The sequence below is a fragment of the Dasypus novemcinctus genome, chromosome 18 (genome assembly GCF_030445035.2).
Source record: "Dasypus novemcinctus isolate mDasNov1 chromosome 18, mDasNov1.1.hap2, whole genome shotgun sequence".
NCBI classification, from domain to species: domain Eukaryota; kingdom Metazoa; phylum Chordata; class Mammalia; order Cingulata; family Dasypodidae; genus Dasypus; species Dasypus novemcinctus.
The window spans coordinates 14,083,133-14,095,408 of NC_080690.1; the positions used below are offsets into that span (position 1 = coordinate 14,083,133).

At 46.1% G+C, this 12,276-nt stretch overlaps 1 protein-coding gene across 1 annotated transcript; it reads right to left on the reverse strand.

Moving 5' to 3' along the window:
- Positions 1 to 224: 224 nt before the first annotated feature.
- Positions 225 to 10,041, reverse strand: GABARAPL2 (GABA type A receptor associated protein like 2). The gene is made up of 4 exons (XM_004470916.5): positions 9,879 to 10,041; positions 9,515 to 9,570; positions 8,208 to 8,380; positions 225 to 820 (listed from the first exon to the last, which is right to left on the reverse strand). The coding sequence occupies exons 1-4, from the start codon at positions 9,910 to 9,912 to the stop codon at positions 730 to 732; spliced, it is 354 nt and encodes a 117-aa protein (XP_004470973.1). The 5' UTR covers positions 9,913 to 10,041; the 3' UTR covers positions 225 to 729.
- Between the last annotated feature and the right edge of the window lie 2,235 nt (positions 10,042 to 12,276).

Here is a 12,276-nt window from a genome sequence, read left to right on the forward strand (position 1 = left end):
CTTCTCAGTGAGGAAGTTTGCCTTCCATCTGTCCCTGGGGAACTGCTGTGGCTTACACATGGGCCAGGCTGTCCCACCTTACGACACTGGGTTAACACCACTGCTTCCCAACCTAGGCTGTGTGGCCATGGCTCTCTCAAGCCCTCTTCCTGCCCCAGCAGATGCAGGGGCTTCTTCCCTGACCCATCCAAACGAAGGGAATGAAGGACATGGTCACACTGCAATGCCTTTGTAAGAGGAAGTTTTATTGTTAATTATTTACCTTAACAGTGTCAGAAAGAGGAATAGTTTAAGCTCAGTCCAACATGATTGGTAGTTGGCAAAATCTAATGAAGCAAGTGTTCTGATTGCTAAGGATTTAATTTGGGTGCTTTTAATACTTAGCCATCTAACACTTCAAACATAATCCAGAATAAATGTATCATCTCCCTCCCATACCCCACCTATCTCACTTCAATACGGAAATATCTTCATTAAATACGATGCCCAGAGGAACAAGTTCCCTGGAAAGTATAGCCATGAGGACAATGCACAAAAAGAAGAACTCAAAATAAAACTGTATGATAATTTACTAGTCTAAGGAAACAAAACCTTCCAATATATTAAGAAATAAATCCAGTTACAAATGCACTGAGAGGTCTATGTGAAGAGGTTCTGTGATAACTGAAAACTGCTGGCTATTTACAAGATACACAAGCAGGAACGGTGCACCTAACCCAGCGCTGGGCCTCAGACGCCAAAAGTGTTCTCTCCACTGTAGGCCACATACAAGAATCCATCTTCATCCTTTTCCTTCTCATAGAGCTGTCCCATGGTTAGGCTTAAATGAGAAAAACAGAAACAACATGGAGAATTGGGTTTGGTTACTGAGTCCAGGTGCTGGAAGAAAAAAAGATGGCCTGAGATAAGGAAGGTGACTACCCCCAGGTGGGAGGAGGTAAAAAGAATCTCTCTATTCAGATCTGGAGTACCTACCGTGTACCCATCATCCTGTTTGGCAGAAGGGAAATGTGGCCATGAAAAGAGTAAAATTTTTGGCTGCTGGGAGTAAGTACATAGAACTAGAACCAAAGTCTCCATCTTCCTGGCCCCCAGGCAAAGCCGTGTGATCCACTCACTTTCACAAAAGTTAAATCCTTTAAAAAGGTCAGCTCCAGCTCTTCCTGTGGGTGAGGCTGGTTAGCACTTGACCGTCTTTTAAACTCCAAAAGCAAGGAAAAGAACTGCGCAAACTTAGCTGTCTAAAGGGCCCAGCACTGCTTGGGTGAAGGACCCAGGTAAGAAAGAGTACACTGGGCTGTTTCCTCCTTCAGGTTGGTTTGTTTGAAGATTTATAATTTGTACCTAACACGTTAGGTACAAGTAAGTTCATTCTTATGGAAATCCCCCGCCAAAACCCCTGTACCCCCAGAGAGGTGCATGAACGTCAAAGAAAAACAAGCTATTTTCCTCTCCAAAAGCTCTCAGATTTTATTTGGGATCCAAAGAAGTCCTGCTCAACTTCCCAAAGAACCCTCCAGAAATAGTTATTCCTCACATTAAATGTGTGGGTAGGAAAACTGGCCTTCCCTAAACTGTAAAACAGACCACAGTGGAGGAGACCTACTAATCCAGTTCTCCAGCATGAAACTGAGTTGTATGGGCTCAGAGTAAGACTAGTAACACCTGGAGGAGCCCTGCGCGCTCCGGCCATGTGGGAGCAAAGATGCCGGGGCTCGTGAAGCATTGGAGAGGTGGGGTTACCAGAAGCAGCACCGGGCCTGCGTTCTGAGAGACACTGGAGGTCCCCAGCGCAGAACAGATGCCTACACGCAGGACCCAGTCAACCAGGGGCCCGGAAGGGACAGAGGGAGTGGTCCAGGGCCTCAGGCCGGTGAGGGAAGCAGTGACTGCTCCACTCTGCTGCTGTGCTGCTGGCTGCCTGAGTGTAAAAGCAGGGACACAGGCCACATTTATAAAGGGAGATTTTTTTTCCCTCCCAATTCTTCCTGTTCCATTTGTAAGCTTAGCTCAACTGGCTGTGTGGGTAGATGAGACGATTAAGTAACAATGTGAGGGCAGATGAGTATGAATATGAAATGGCCTGTCATCAACATCTTGTGCAATAAAACAATGCTCCCAGTGAGGAGCTCTGGTACTGGAATTTGTAAAATAAGGATTCCCTAGAACAGTACCATTCAATAAAAATTTCTGCTAGATGGAAATGTTCTGTCTCTTACTATTCAATACAGTAGTCTCCAGCTATGGGGCTTTTGAGCACTTGAATGTGGCTAGTCTGAATTCTGTAAATATAAAATACACACAAGATTACACAAGATTTCAAAGACTGTATGGAATAAAAAGAATGTAAAATATCTTAATTTTGATTTCATATTGAAACAACATTTTGTATATTTTAATTTGGGTTCAGAGAGTATATTAAAATTAAAGTTAATTTCACCCATTTCTTTGACTTTAATTTTTAATGTGGCTCATAGAAAACCTAAAAGTTCATGTGACTTGCATGGTTTCTATTGATAGCACTGCTCTAGAACATGAGAGAACTTGGGGGCAGGAGGAAAACCTGCTCACAAGAACACCTAGAGCACAGGGTTTCAACCCTGCCTTCACAGCAGAATCACTGGGAAACTTCAAAATCTCCATGCCCAGGCCTCACCTCACACCAATTAAATCTTCATCTTTGAAGGAGGGACCCAGGCATCTGTAGTTCTTAGAATGCCCCAGATGATTCCATGTGTGGCCAGTGTCCAAAAGAAGAGATGCGCTTCTTTAAGGGCCATGAGATTAGCAACTGGACAAGCCAACAAATAACGAAGGGCTTAAACATGTAGCTGGGTCTTCCAAGAAGACTTTTACCCTGGCAGTTGGGAACACCCCCAAAAGAAAACCTGCTTTCTCTGGGACTTCTCAAAATAAGGCTATGGAGAGCAGCTATGTCCACTGCCACAACTGTCTTTGCCCCATTTGGTCCAAGTGTCCAGGTGCCCTTGTACCATCTCTCCACTGCCATCCCCAAGTGGGTTTAGCTGCAGAAGTAGCAGATAATGTGTGTGAGTCAAAGGCAGTCATCCCTTGGTTCCTGGTCAGGTTTGGTTCCATCTATAGAGTTCTGCTCCTTTCCAACCAAGTAGAAGTCCTAGTGCAATGATTCTCAATCCCAGCTGCTAAATTAGTACTTGAGGAGCTTCACAGACATCTGTGGCCTACCCCAGACTCTCTATGCTGCCCACAGTGAAAAGTAACCATAAGGACCACAACTGTCTAAGGCAGACTCTGAGACTCTGGGCCCTGACTTTTGGCAGGGGCCCACAATCATGTGGCTTTCGTTCCTTTATACCTTTAGGTTCTGCTGTATCTGAAGTAAAACTTGAGTTCAGCAATTTGTTTAATCAGTGCCCTAGCAGCTATAGAAGCTGATAATAAAAATCATAACAGGAGAGAGTTATGATGTGCCAAGGCACTGTTCTAAGTGCATTACATACATTAATTCTTTACCTTCACAACAATCTTATGAGGTAGGTACTATCATCAATCACAGTACATTGATGTGGGAACTGAAGGCACGAGAAGGTTAAATACTTCATCCAAAGGTCACAAAGCTAAGAGACCTTCTTAACCATCAAGCTATGCTGCCGCCAAGGGAATATAACACAGCAAGATCTGTTTTAACAACATGACATCAGTCCTGGCAACTTCTGCAGCCTTCCTTAGAACAGTGCTTCTCACACACACAAATGTGCACAGGAGTCACCTGGACATCTTACTAAGGTGGCTGTTTCGATTCTGGTTGGTCTGGAGTGGGCCCTGACAGTCTACATTTCTAACAAGCTCCAAAGTGAGGCCAGTGTTGCCAGTTTCCACATCATACAGTGAGATACAAGCTCTTAAACATTTCTCCCTCAGATCCTGTCACTAGGTAGGCTAGATGGCTGGGCCTAAAGACTTAAAGAGTCCTGTCACTGTTCTCTGACATAGCCTCACGTGGAAAGTTTATTTAGCTGGCAGCAGCATCCTGTTCTTATACTTGGGATTCCCCTTGGGCAAGGAACTTGATAACTGACAATACACAATGCTAGGAATTAAACCAATTCAGCAGCCTGTGACTTAACCCACACCCCCTCCTCCCAATCAGGTGATTTTCTACCATGAAGAAAGACTAGCACATCTGTAAAGTATATTGATTTGGAGACAGTGCTTGCAGAATCAGGACACATGCATACAGAGTCAGAATAACTTGGCCCAGTGCCAGAAAGAACTGGGACATAAATATGACTTTTTTTTCTCATTCCATTAAAAAGATATTCAAGTGGAAGCCCAGGGGGCAAAAAGTGACCCTAGTCAGTAAGAAGGCTGCTGTGTCAGTTTAGGGCAAGTCCCATAAACCTCAGTGCCATCCTCAGAATTTAGGGAGCACTGAGCCACCGCACTAGGCAGGCTACTGCTGTGGTGCCTGAGGATCCTGAAGCATGCCACTAAGGCATCAACCACTACCTGCTTCTTCCTAAACATGAGTCATCCAAGAAGGATGCTGCTGCTAGGTGCCAGGGGCACTGACACCTTCCCAGCTCTGCGCCTGAGGAAAGAAATGGGAAAAGCCAACAGAGCCGATCTAAGGTGTGGTGGGGCCATGAAGAACGAAGTGAAATGAACCTAAACTGCCCCCTAATACCCCATGCCCTGCCTCTCCATTCAGGGTCACAGAGTCCAGGCAAAACTACTTCTCCAATGAAGAAACAAACCAGTAATAAAAGCCAGTTTTAGCAGGATCCACATCCAGGCATGGCCAAGCTGCTGAGAACAAACATTAGTTTTATATGTACTCAACAGCCCTATGAACTGGGGGAGGCTGACCCAGAACCACGTGCATGCCCAGTCCCTGTAGAACCACCCCCTCCTCCCCGACCAAGGTCAGATAATGGAGGCTGTGGGATCCAGCCTGACTCATGAATTGGCTGGACTGGTGGGCACACCTGGCCATCCATCTGCTTTGGAGCCCATGTGCTTCTATCGGATTTATCCTTTTTCCAGAGATGAGAACAGGCAGGGTGAGGTAGGAGGACAGTGACCACTGCGCTGGATCCTGGCAAGACACTGGTCTCAAGGTAAACGTTACTATGTCCCTGAAGGCTCCCTAGGATTCTAAAAGATGAAGATTAACTATTGGTTGTTTCTTTTACCATGTTTTTCTTCTTCATAGGATCAGGATCACTTTCACTGTTGAAAACAGACCCTTTTATGAGAGTATTATTTATCCAAAAATGATTTTAAAAAATTAATTTAAGCATTTCTAAATAACTGATAGTCTCTAAAATATCACAACTTCCTTTTACTTAGTAACTCTTTAAGATTTAGAGACAATTAAACACTGTAATCTTAACAGCACAATGTCAAATTATAACATCTTAGAGATATTTTATTTTTTTGAGGTACCAGGGGCCAGAGATTAAACCCAGAACCTTTTATGTGGGAAGTCGGCGCTCAACCCACTAAGCCAATTCAGCTTCCCTGAGTTGGTTTTTTTCATTTGTTTTCCTTGTTGTTCATTTCTGTTTTTTCAGAAGGCACCAGGAACCAAACCCCAGACCTCCCATGTGGGAGGCAAGAGCTCAACCACTTGAGCCATATCAGCTCCTGGGGTATTTTATTTAACAGTCATGCCTGTATCTATTAACGGGATTAACAAGACTCCTGTCTGTGTTTGAAACAAAAACCAAAAGGTAGGCACCATTGCCAGGTCTAGATATTCCCCTCTAATGTCATGAGAAACTTGTACCTTGATGTTCTTTCTCAAGTCCTGTCTGCGCCAAACCACAGTTCAGTTTTCATTTTTGGTCTGATTCTTGATACAGGGACTTAGGCAGAGAATTCAACTTTCTAACACTAATTAAAAGCCAGTAGATATCTCCACCTTTTTAAAGAAACAAGAACTCAGAAAGAGTTTAGGAATTGCCTTCATCTCTATTTCTGGAACCAACATTAAATACTAACTACCCTAAATAATAGAGTCATGACTTTACATAGTGATCACCTGTGTTCTAAACACCCTCCCAAAACTCTGCTCCAAGGCAGGAGTAACTGAAGTTACTGTTCGACCTAAGGCACCCGGGATCCTTGTGCAGACCTGTCCATTTTGGTCTCCTCTCATTCTCCCCAGCCAGTTTTAGAAGATGGCAAGCACTGGCCGAAGGTTAAGGGAGACCCCTGGCTTCTCTAAGGAGCCAGAGAGAGCTGAGGAAGAGGCTGCTAAACTCCTGTGGGGAGGAAATGGTAAAACTGAGTCACATCCAGGCTTTATGAAGGATTCTACGGCACTTCTGTTTGTGCATGTGCATGAATCTCAATGATGTCACAGCTTTTGTTTATAAACCAATTTGTTTTTAAAAATAAAACCCTAAAATGGACAACTACTGCATCAAGCACAGGGAGGAAAAGTTGTTAACTGACGATATGTGCTGAGGAAGGGGCCTGGGCTAGTGACTAAGGGAGGTTCAGAAGGCATCATCTCTTCACGATGCCTCTGAATACTGAACTGGGGAAGCAGCATCAGGATTGGCATTCCTAGTTCCTGTTTCCTAAATACCTGCCTCAGGTCACTGGTATAATCTGCTTAAGGGCAGGACTCTCACCAGGTTGAAAGGCAAATAGGACTTGGAGAGAAAATGGCCAGGAATCACTTCATTTCCAGTTCTATTTATATCTCAGGGACCATGAGGAAGGGGGCAGCTGGTAAGACTGGCAACCAAATTTAATTGCTAGAATAACATGGAGCCTTCAAAGTAATGTTCCTGTCTCCCAAAGACTGCTTCATTTACATCAGGAAGTACTGGAGTATTAGAATTGAGAAAAATAAACTCGATGCCATAGGTCCTAGTCACCTTCTTCCTCTTAAGAAGTCATCTCCAAGAACAAGGAAACACAAGGTCACCAAGGGCCTGCTGAAATTGCAGGTGGTACAAATGAAGATTTATCCCCCCCACCACCTTAAGGGAAGCCGAGAGTGACCACAGATGTACCCAGCAATATGCTGCCCAGAGGCTTGTGGAGAAGGGAGGCCAAAGAGTCCAATGGGGTGACAAAATCACCTCTGGCAACACTGCAGCTTCCTGAGCTACAGCAGAAGCAGGCCAACAGAACCTCATGAGCAGGTCCTTCTATTTCTCCCCTGCCCTGCCTCTTTGCCAAACACTAGGAAATGGAGGTATGGAGACTGGGAAAGAGGAAATCAGGCCTAAGAATAGGCAGGTCTGGAATTTGCCTTAGCTTTCTTCTGGAGCATTCAAGGATTTTTATAAGGGAGCATGTTTTGGCCACACTGGACTAGTTCCCAGTCTTAGCTATTAGAAATACTACTTTCGTGGTAACAAATGACACCTGAGTTAGTCAGGGGTCACCAAGAAAAGATGCAGCCAAGAACTCATACTTAGGGGTGAGAGCTAGAATCTGGCTTGGCCTAGAAGTACTCAATCAGTAACAGTAAAGGACTGACCAGAGGTTTAGACTGAGCCAGTCCATTTTCCTTCCTATAAGGGACTAAAGTTGAGCCATCAACCATACAGGAAAGGGAAACTGTAATGCCCCTGCTTAGATTTAGGGTCCACGTTATAATCCCAAAGATTGTTTTCAGGCAGCAAAATAGAGCACAGAGGCTCTAGACTGATAATCAAAGCAGGTGATACCAAGGGAGGGGTCAATCTGTAGAGACTTCGGGGCCCTTTACTGGACAGCAGCCATTTCAATGGACGTGAGAAGCAGGCAGCTATAGACCTTCACAGTAGGAAGAACTGACTGGGTTTGGAGAGCAAGCAGCAGGGCGATAAGCTGAAGTGAGGCTCAGCAGGACCCACAAGCCCCTGGTGGAGTGACAAGTCTGATTTCATGGATTACTTAGAGAAAATTTTATTTTGGGCCTCAGTTCCACCTATGCCTTAAACCTAAGTTCTCAACTGTTCTAAAGGATTCTTGAGGGTCTGAGGTTGGGTTGCACCAAATTTTTTTTTTAAGTTCAGGTCTTGTTTTTTCTTAACCCAAACTATATTTCCATGTCTTGGAGCCCTTCCTCATTTTTCCTGGAGCTCCTCATGTCAGGGAGCATAAAATCCAGATTTCCATTCAGGACCCCTAATTGTTTTCAGACTTGCCAAGTTCTGAGTTTTAAGCAGCCAAGCTGATGGCCATTACCAGAGGGCCCATCTACGACCATCTCTCACCTGGACTGTGGGACTGTCTTATCCACAAACAGGAAGATTGCCTTTTCAGAAGGAAGCTGGATCCTTTTCCTGATGATCCACATGAATTGAGCCACAGTGATGTCAGATGGAACCAGGTACTTCCGTTTGTCAATGTCAACAATCTGAGAGCCTGAGACTTTTTCCACAATCACCTGAGAAAGTAAAGAAAAGTCAGGACTGGATTTCTCAAGTAAGGCTCTGGCCTCACATTGTTAGGGGAGCTGATAAATACAGTAAGGGCTGGGAGGTAAATGGGAAATTCAGTAGCTTGAGAAAATAAGCCCCCATCTTAATAAACCACACACTCTGGAGGTTGAGAACTGACATAAATGAGTTCCATAAAGTGGCAAGTGCTTTTCTGTGGTCAGGTATTATATTTCTCATCCCTGATCTCAGCCTGAGTATGATATGCACAGCTTTTACTACTAAGCTATTCAACATTCTGTCTGGGCAGACTGGAGAATATCTGGTGAGGGTTTTATTGAAAGCTTATTACTCCAGGATCCCAGACGGGGATCTGCCTTCATGCTACAGGAGAATTAAGATCCCAAGGAACTAGGAGACAAGAAGGGATGGACTAATAAGAATGACTGGCAAGAACCAAGCTCTTTGTTTGGTCTGTTTCTTCACTCTGAATGAGGTCTCAGATTTGTCCTTCCTGCCCCCTCTCCAAAAGATTGTTCACAGGCAAAGAGTTACAATAATAGGCCTGGATGTCCTTCAAAACTCAATAGGGATTACAGAAATTATCTCCCCACCATGGAAGAAATACAAGATCACACTTATTGTTAATTAAAGGAAAACCAGGGGAGAAGAGATTTTCAGTGGCTTTCGGGTGTTTTTGATCAGTTAAGTATAACAGGGTCTGAATGAGGTTAGGTAAAGATAAAGGTTTGAAGTTAAAAAGGAATGTCCTGAAACTGAAGTGCCACTTCTAAGACCAAAGTGACAGTCTTCCTCCACCATCGTTCCCCAAAGTGGTAGTGACCTATTGCCCTGTCCTAGAACAATGTTCCTTATATAATTGGCGAGGGAGCCCAGAGGCTGCTGACAGCTCCCTGGCCTAGATCGGGAGATTCAGCACTGAGAAACCCCGAACAGCACCAGACCGAGCCCCTCACGCCCTGCCCCTGACCGCCCTAGCACAGTCCAGCCTGCCTGCTACAAAACTGGACCTAGAACCTCAACTTGTCAACTGTTGAATGGTCTAGGGCCCTCCCTAATCGCTGGCCCTAGACGGCAGGAGTGACAGCGAGGTGAAGGGGCGGGGGAGGCCGAACACTCACCGGAACCCGGTCGGGATATTTCGCTCGGATCTTAGCGGATTCCACGCATCTGTGTTCTGTGGGGGAAACACACGGGACTGACGGACGCGCCAGCCGGTACCCAGGCCCCCGGCCTTCCTACGCCGCGACCTGCGCACATCTCGGGCCCTCGTTCGAGCGTCCCCGCGGCCACCGTCTTTTATTCCCCTGGCTCCTGACCGGGACAGCTGAGGGCGGGACGGGGCCGGTGGGCGACCGCCGAGGGGACCCGGGCCCGGGACACGGCATCTGCCCCACCCGGCCCGACCTAGGGCGGCCCGAGTGGGGGAGGGGGCCCACCCACCGGCCCTACCCGCCGCAGCCGGCCCGGGGGCTGAGGACTTACCCAGCGAATGGTCCTCCTTGAACATCCACTTCATGGCGGCGGCGTGGAGGGGACGGAGCCGGCTCTCGGAGCCGCGGAACTCAGAGCACCGACCACAACAACAACGACGGCGGCGGCGGCGGCGGCGACGACTACACGGCAGGCGGGACTTCCGGCTGCCGGAGCCTGGCAACGGACGGGAGGCGGGACTTCCGGCGCCTCTTGCCCTGGCGCCTCGCCAGGGGGTGTGACCGCATTCCGAAGGGGCGGGGCCAGGGAGGAACCCCGCGAGGGGCTGCAAGCAGCATAGGATTGACCTCGTTGGCGATCCTCTGCATGGGTATGTCGATGAGGGATATTGGTGACTCGAAGAAAGAATGTTCGGGGAACTGGTGACTTATAGACGACTGTAGATGGGAGAGTCTGGGGCGTTGAGAGGAGGGAATGTTTGAGGGTATGAAAGACAAGGACTCTGGGGACTGATGATGGCAGGGGTCTGTTTGGATGTCGACATTGTTTGAAGTGATGACAGATTGGGGCTCGGTATAGAAGTGTGTGACTAGTTTGAGAAGACTGTGTGGGGATAGGTACTAGTGACAACCGGGAGGTGCACTATTGAAGATAGTCAAAATAGATTGCCTTGGGTCTAGAAACCGAGTTTAAACTTCCATTTCCTTCCTTTATTCATGCATAAAAATTTGAATAAACACTTGAGACATCGCAAATATGCATTTGAGGAATATGACTTCATTGATCATAGAGAGACCCCTTAACCTTACCTGGTGACTGTCAGGCTCAAAGAAGTACCCTGATAGCTGGTCAGGAGTCGGGCTTCCTTGTTTGGCACATTGGTGTTCGGAAATCACAGGCTGGGCTGAGTGTGTGTCACCTGTCCCGGTACATGCCTTGAAGTCTTCCAGCCCATGAGGTAATTCATTTCTTCCAAGCCGAGTCACCAAGGCAGTCCAGGCTGGGTCATTATCTACTTATGAGCTGGTGAATATTTAATGAGAATATTCACTTAATTGGGCACATGACCCTTGCCCAGTGCTTGTGATTCTGATGCATCTGAATGGCCTGTGTCTTTGAACATTGTCATCCATCATTTCCTACGTTAAAATTCCTGATGGATGCTGTGGAATCTAACTCCATTCTAAAAGTATTTTTGTTATTTTAAGATTGTGTGTTTGAGAAACCAAAATTGGGGTTTGTTTTTAATAAAATGAAAAATCCTTTGAATTTCATGTGCAGAAATTAGTGTTTCTGTATGCAGGAACACTGTTCTAGGTGCTGGAGAAACAGCAGTGAACAAAACCCATGCCATGGCATCCCTATTCTCATTGAGGTTACCAAAATTCCAGTGGGACAAGATAATAAATAAATGTTTTCTGCTCTTTAGAAAAACAAAACAGGTTAGTTGCCTAGAGAGTGATGAGATGAAATACTATGTGATAAGAGTGATTGGCATATTCTGGGAACAGGAAGGAACTAAGGGAACAAAGAGGAGAGTGTTGGGAGATGAGATCAGAGAGATTTAGAACAAAACTGTGTTGAGCCTCATATGCTATGGAGAAAAGATTGAATTTTATTCAGAATGAAGTGGGAAGTTAATGCAGACTCGAGCAGAGGTGTAACACGATTTGACTTTCCTTTTTTAGATGATCAGGATAACTTATGAATAGATAGTAGAATATAGGCGGGTGACAGTGGAAGCAAGGGAACCACTTAAGAGCCTATTGCGGGAAGTGGATGTGGCTCAAGTGATAAGGCCTCTGCCTACCATATGGGAGGACCCGGGTTCAATCCCTGGGGCCTCCTGGTGAAAAAGAAGAAAAGAAAGTGTGCCTGCATGGTGAGCCAGCCAGTGCCTGTGTGGCAAGATAAGTGCCCACATGGTGAGCTGAGTGCCCGTGCGAGTGCCCACGTGGCAAGCCAAGTGCCCGTGCGGTGAGCCGAATGCCTGCATTAGTATCTCGCGATAAGCCAGTGCCCACAGCAAGCGAGTCATGCAGCAAGATGATGATGCAACAAAAGAGAGACGAAGGGAAGAGTCAAGGTGAAGCGCAGCAGAGACCAGGAACTGAGGTGGTGCAATCAACAGGGAACCTCTCTCCACATCAGAGGTCCCCAGGATCGAATCCCAGTGAATCCTAGAGGAGAAAGATGAGAAGACAAAAAGAAATAGATACAAAAGATCACACAGGCAGCCAAAAAGAAAAAAAAAGAAAAAAAAGAAAACAGCAGGGAAGGGGGGAGGTAAAAAATAAATAAAAAAGATTAAAAAAAAGAACTTGAAAATATTACAAAAAAAAAAGAGCCTATGTGGGAAAGCAGATGTGGCTCAAGTGATTGGGCTCCCATCTACTATATGGAAGGTCCAGGGTTTGATTCCCAGGGCCGCCTGGTGAAGGTAAGCTGG

Coding starts and splice junctions, on each gene's coding strand:
- GABARAPL2 (XM_004470916.5), bottom strand. CDS start 9,912: ATGAAGTGGATGTTCAAGGAGGACCATTCGCTGG. Junction 8,381..9,514: donor AATATCCCGACCGGGTTCCG/GTGAGTGTTCGG, acceptor TTACTTTCTCAG/GTGATTGTGGAAAAAGTCTC. Junction 821..8,207: donor AAGACAGTCCCACAGTCCAG/GTGAGAGATGGT, acceptor TTCTCATTTAAG/CCTAACCATGGGACAGCTCT.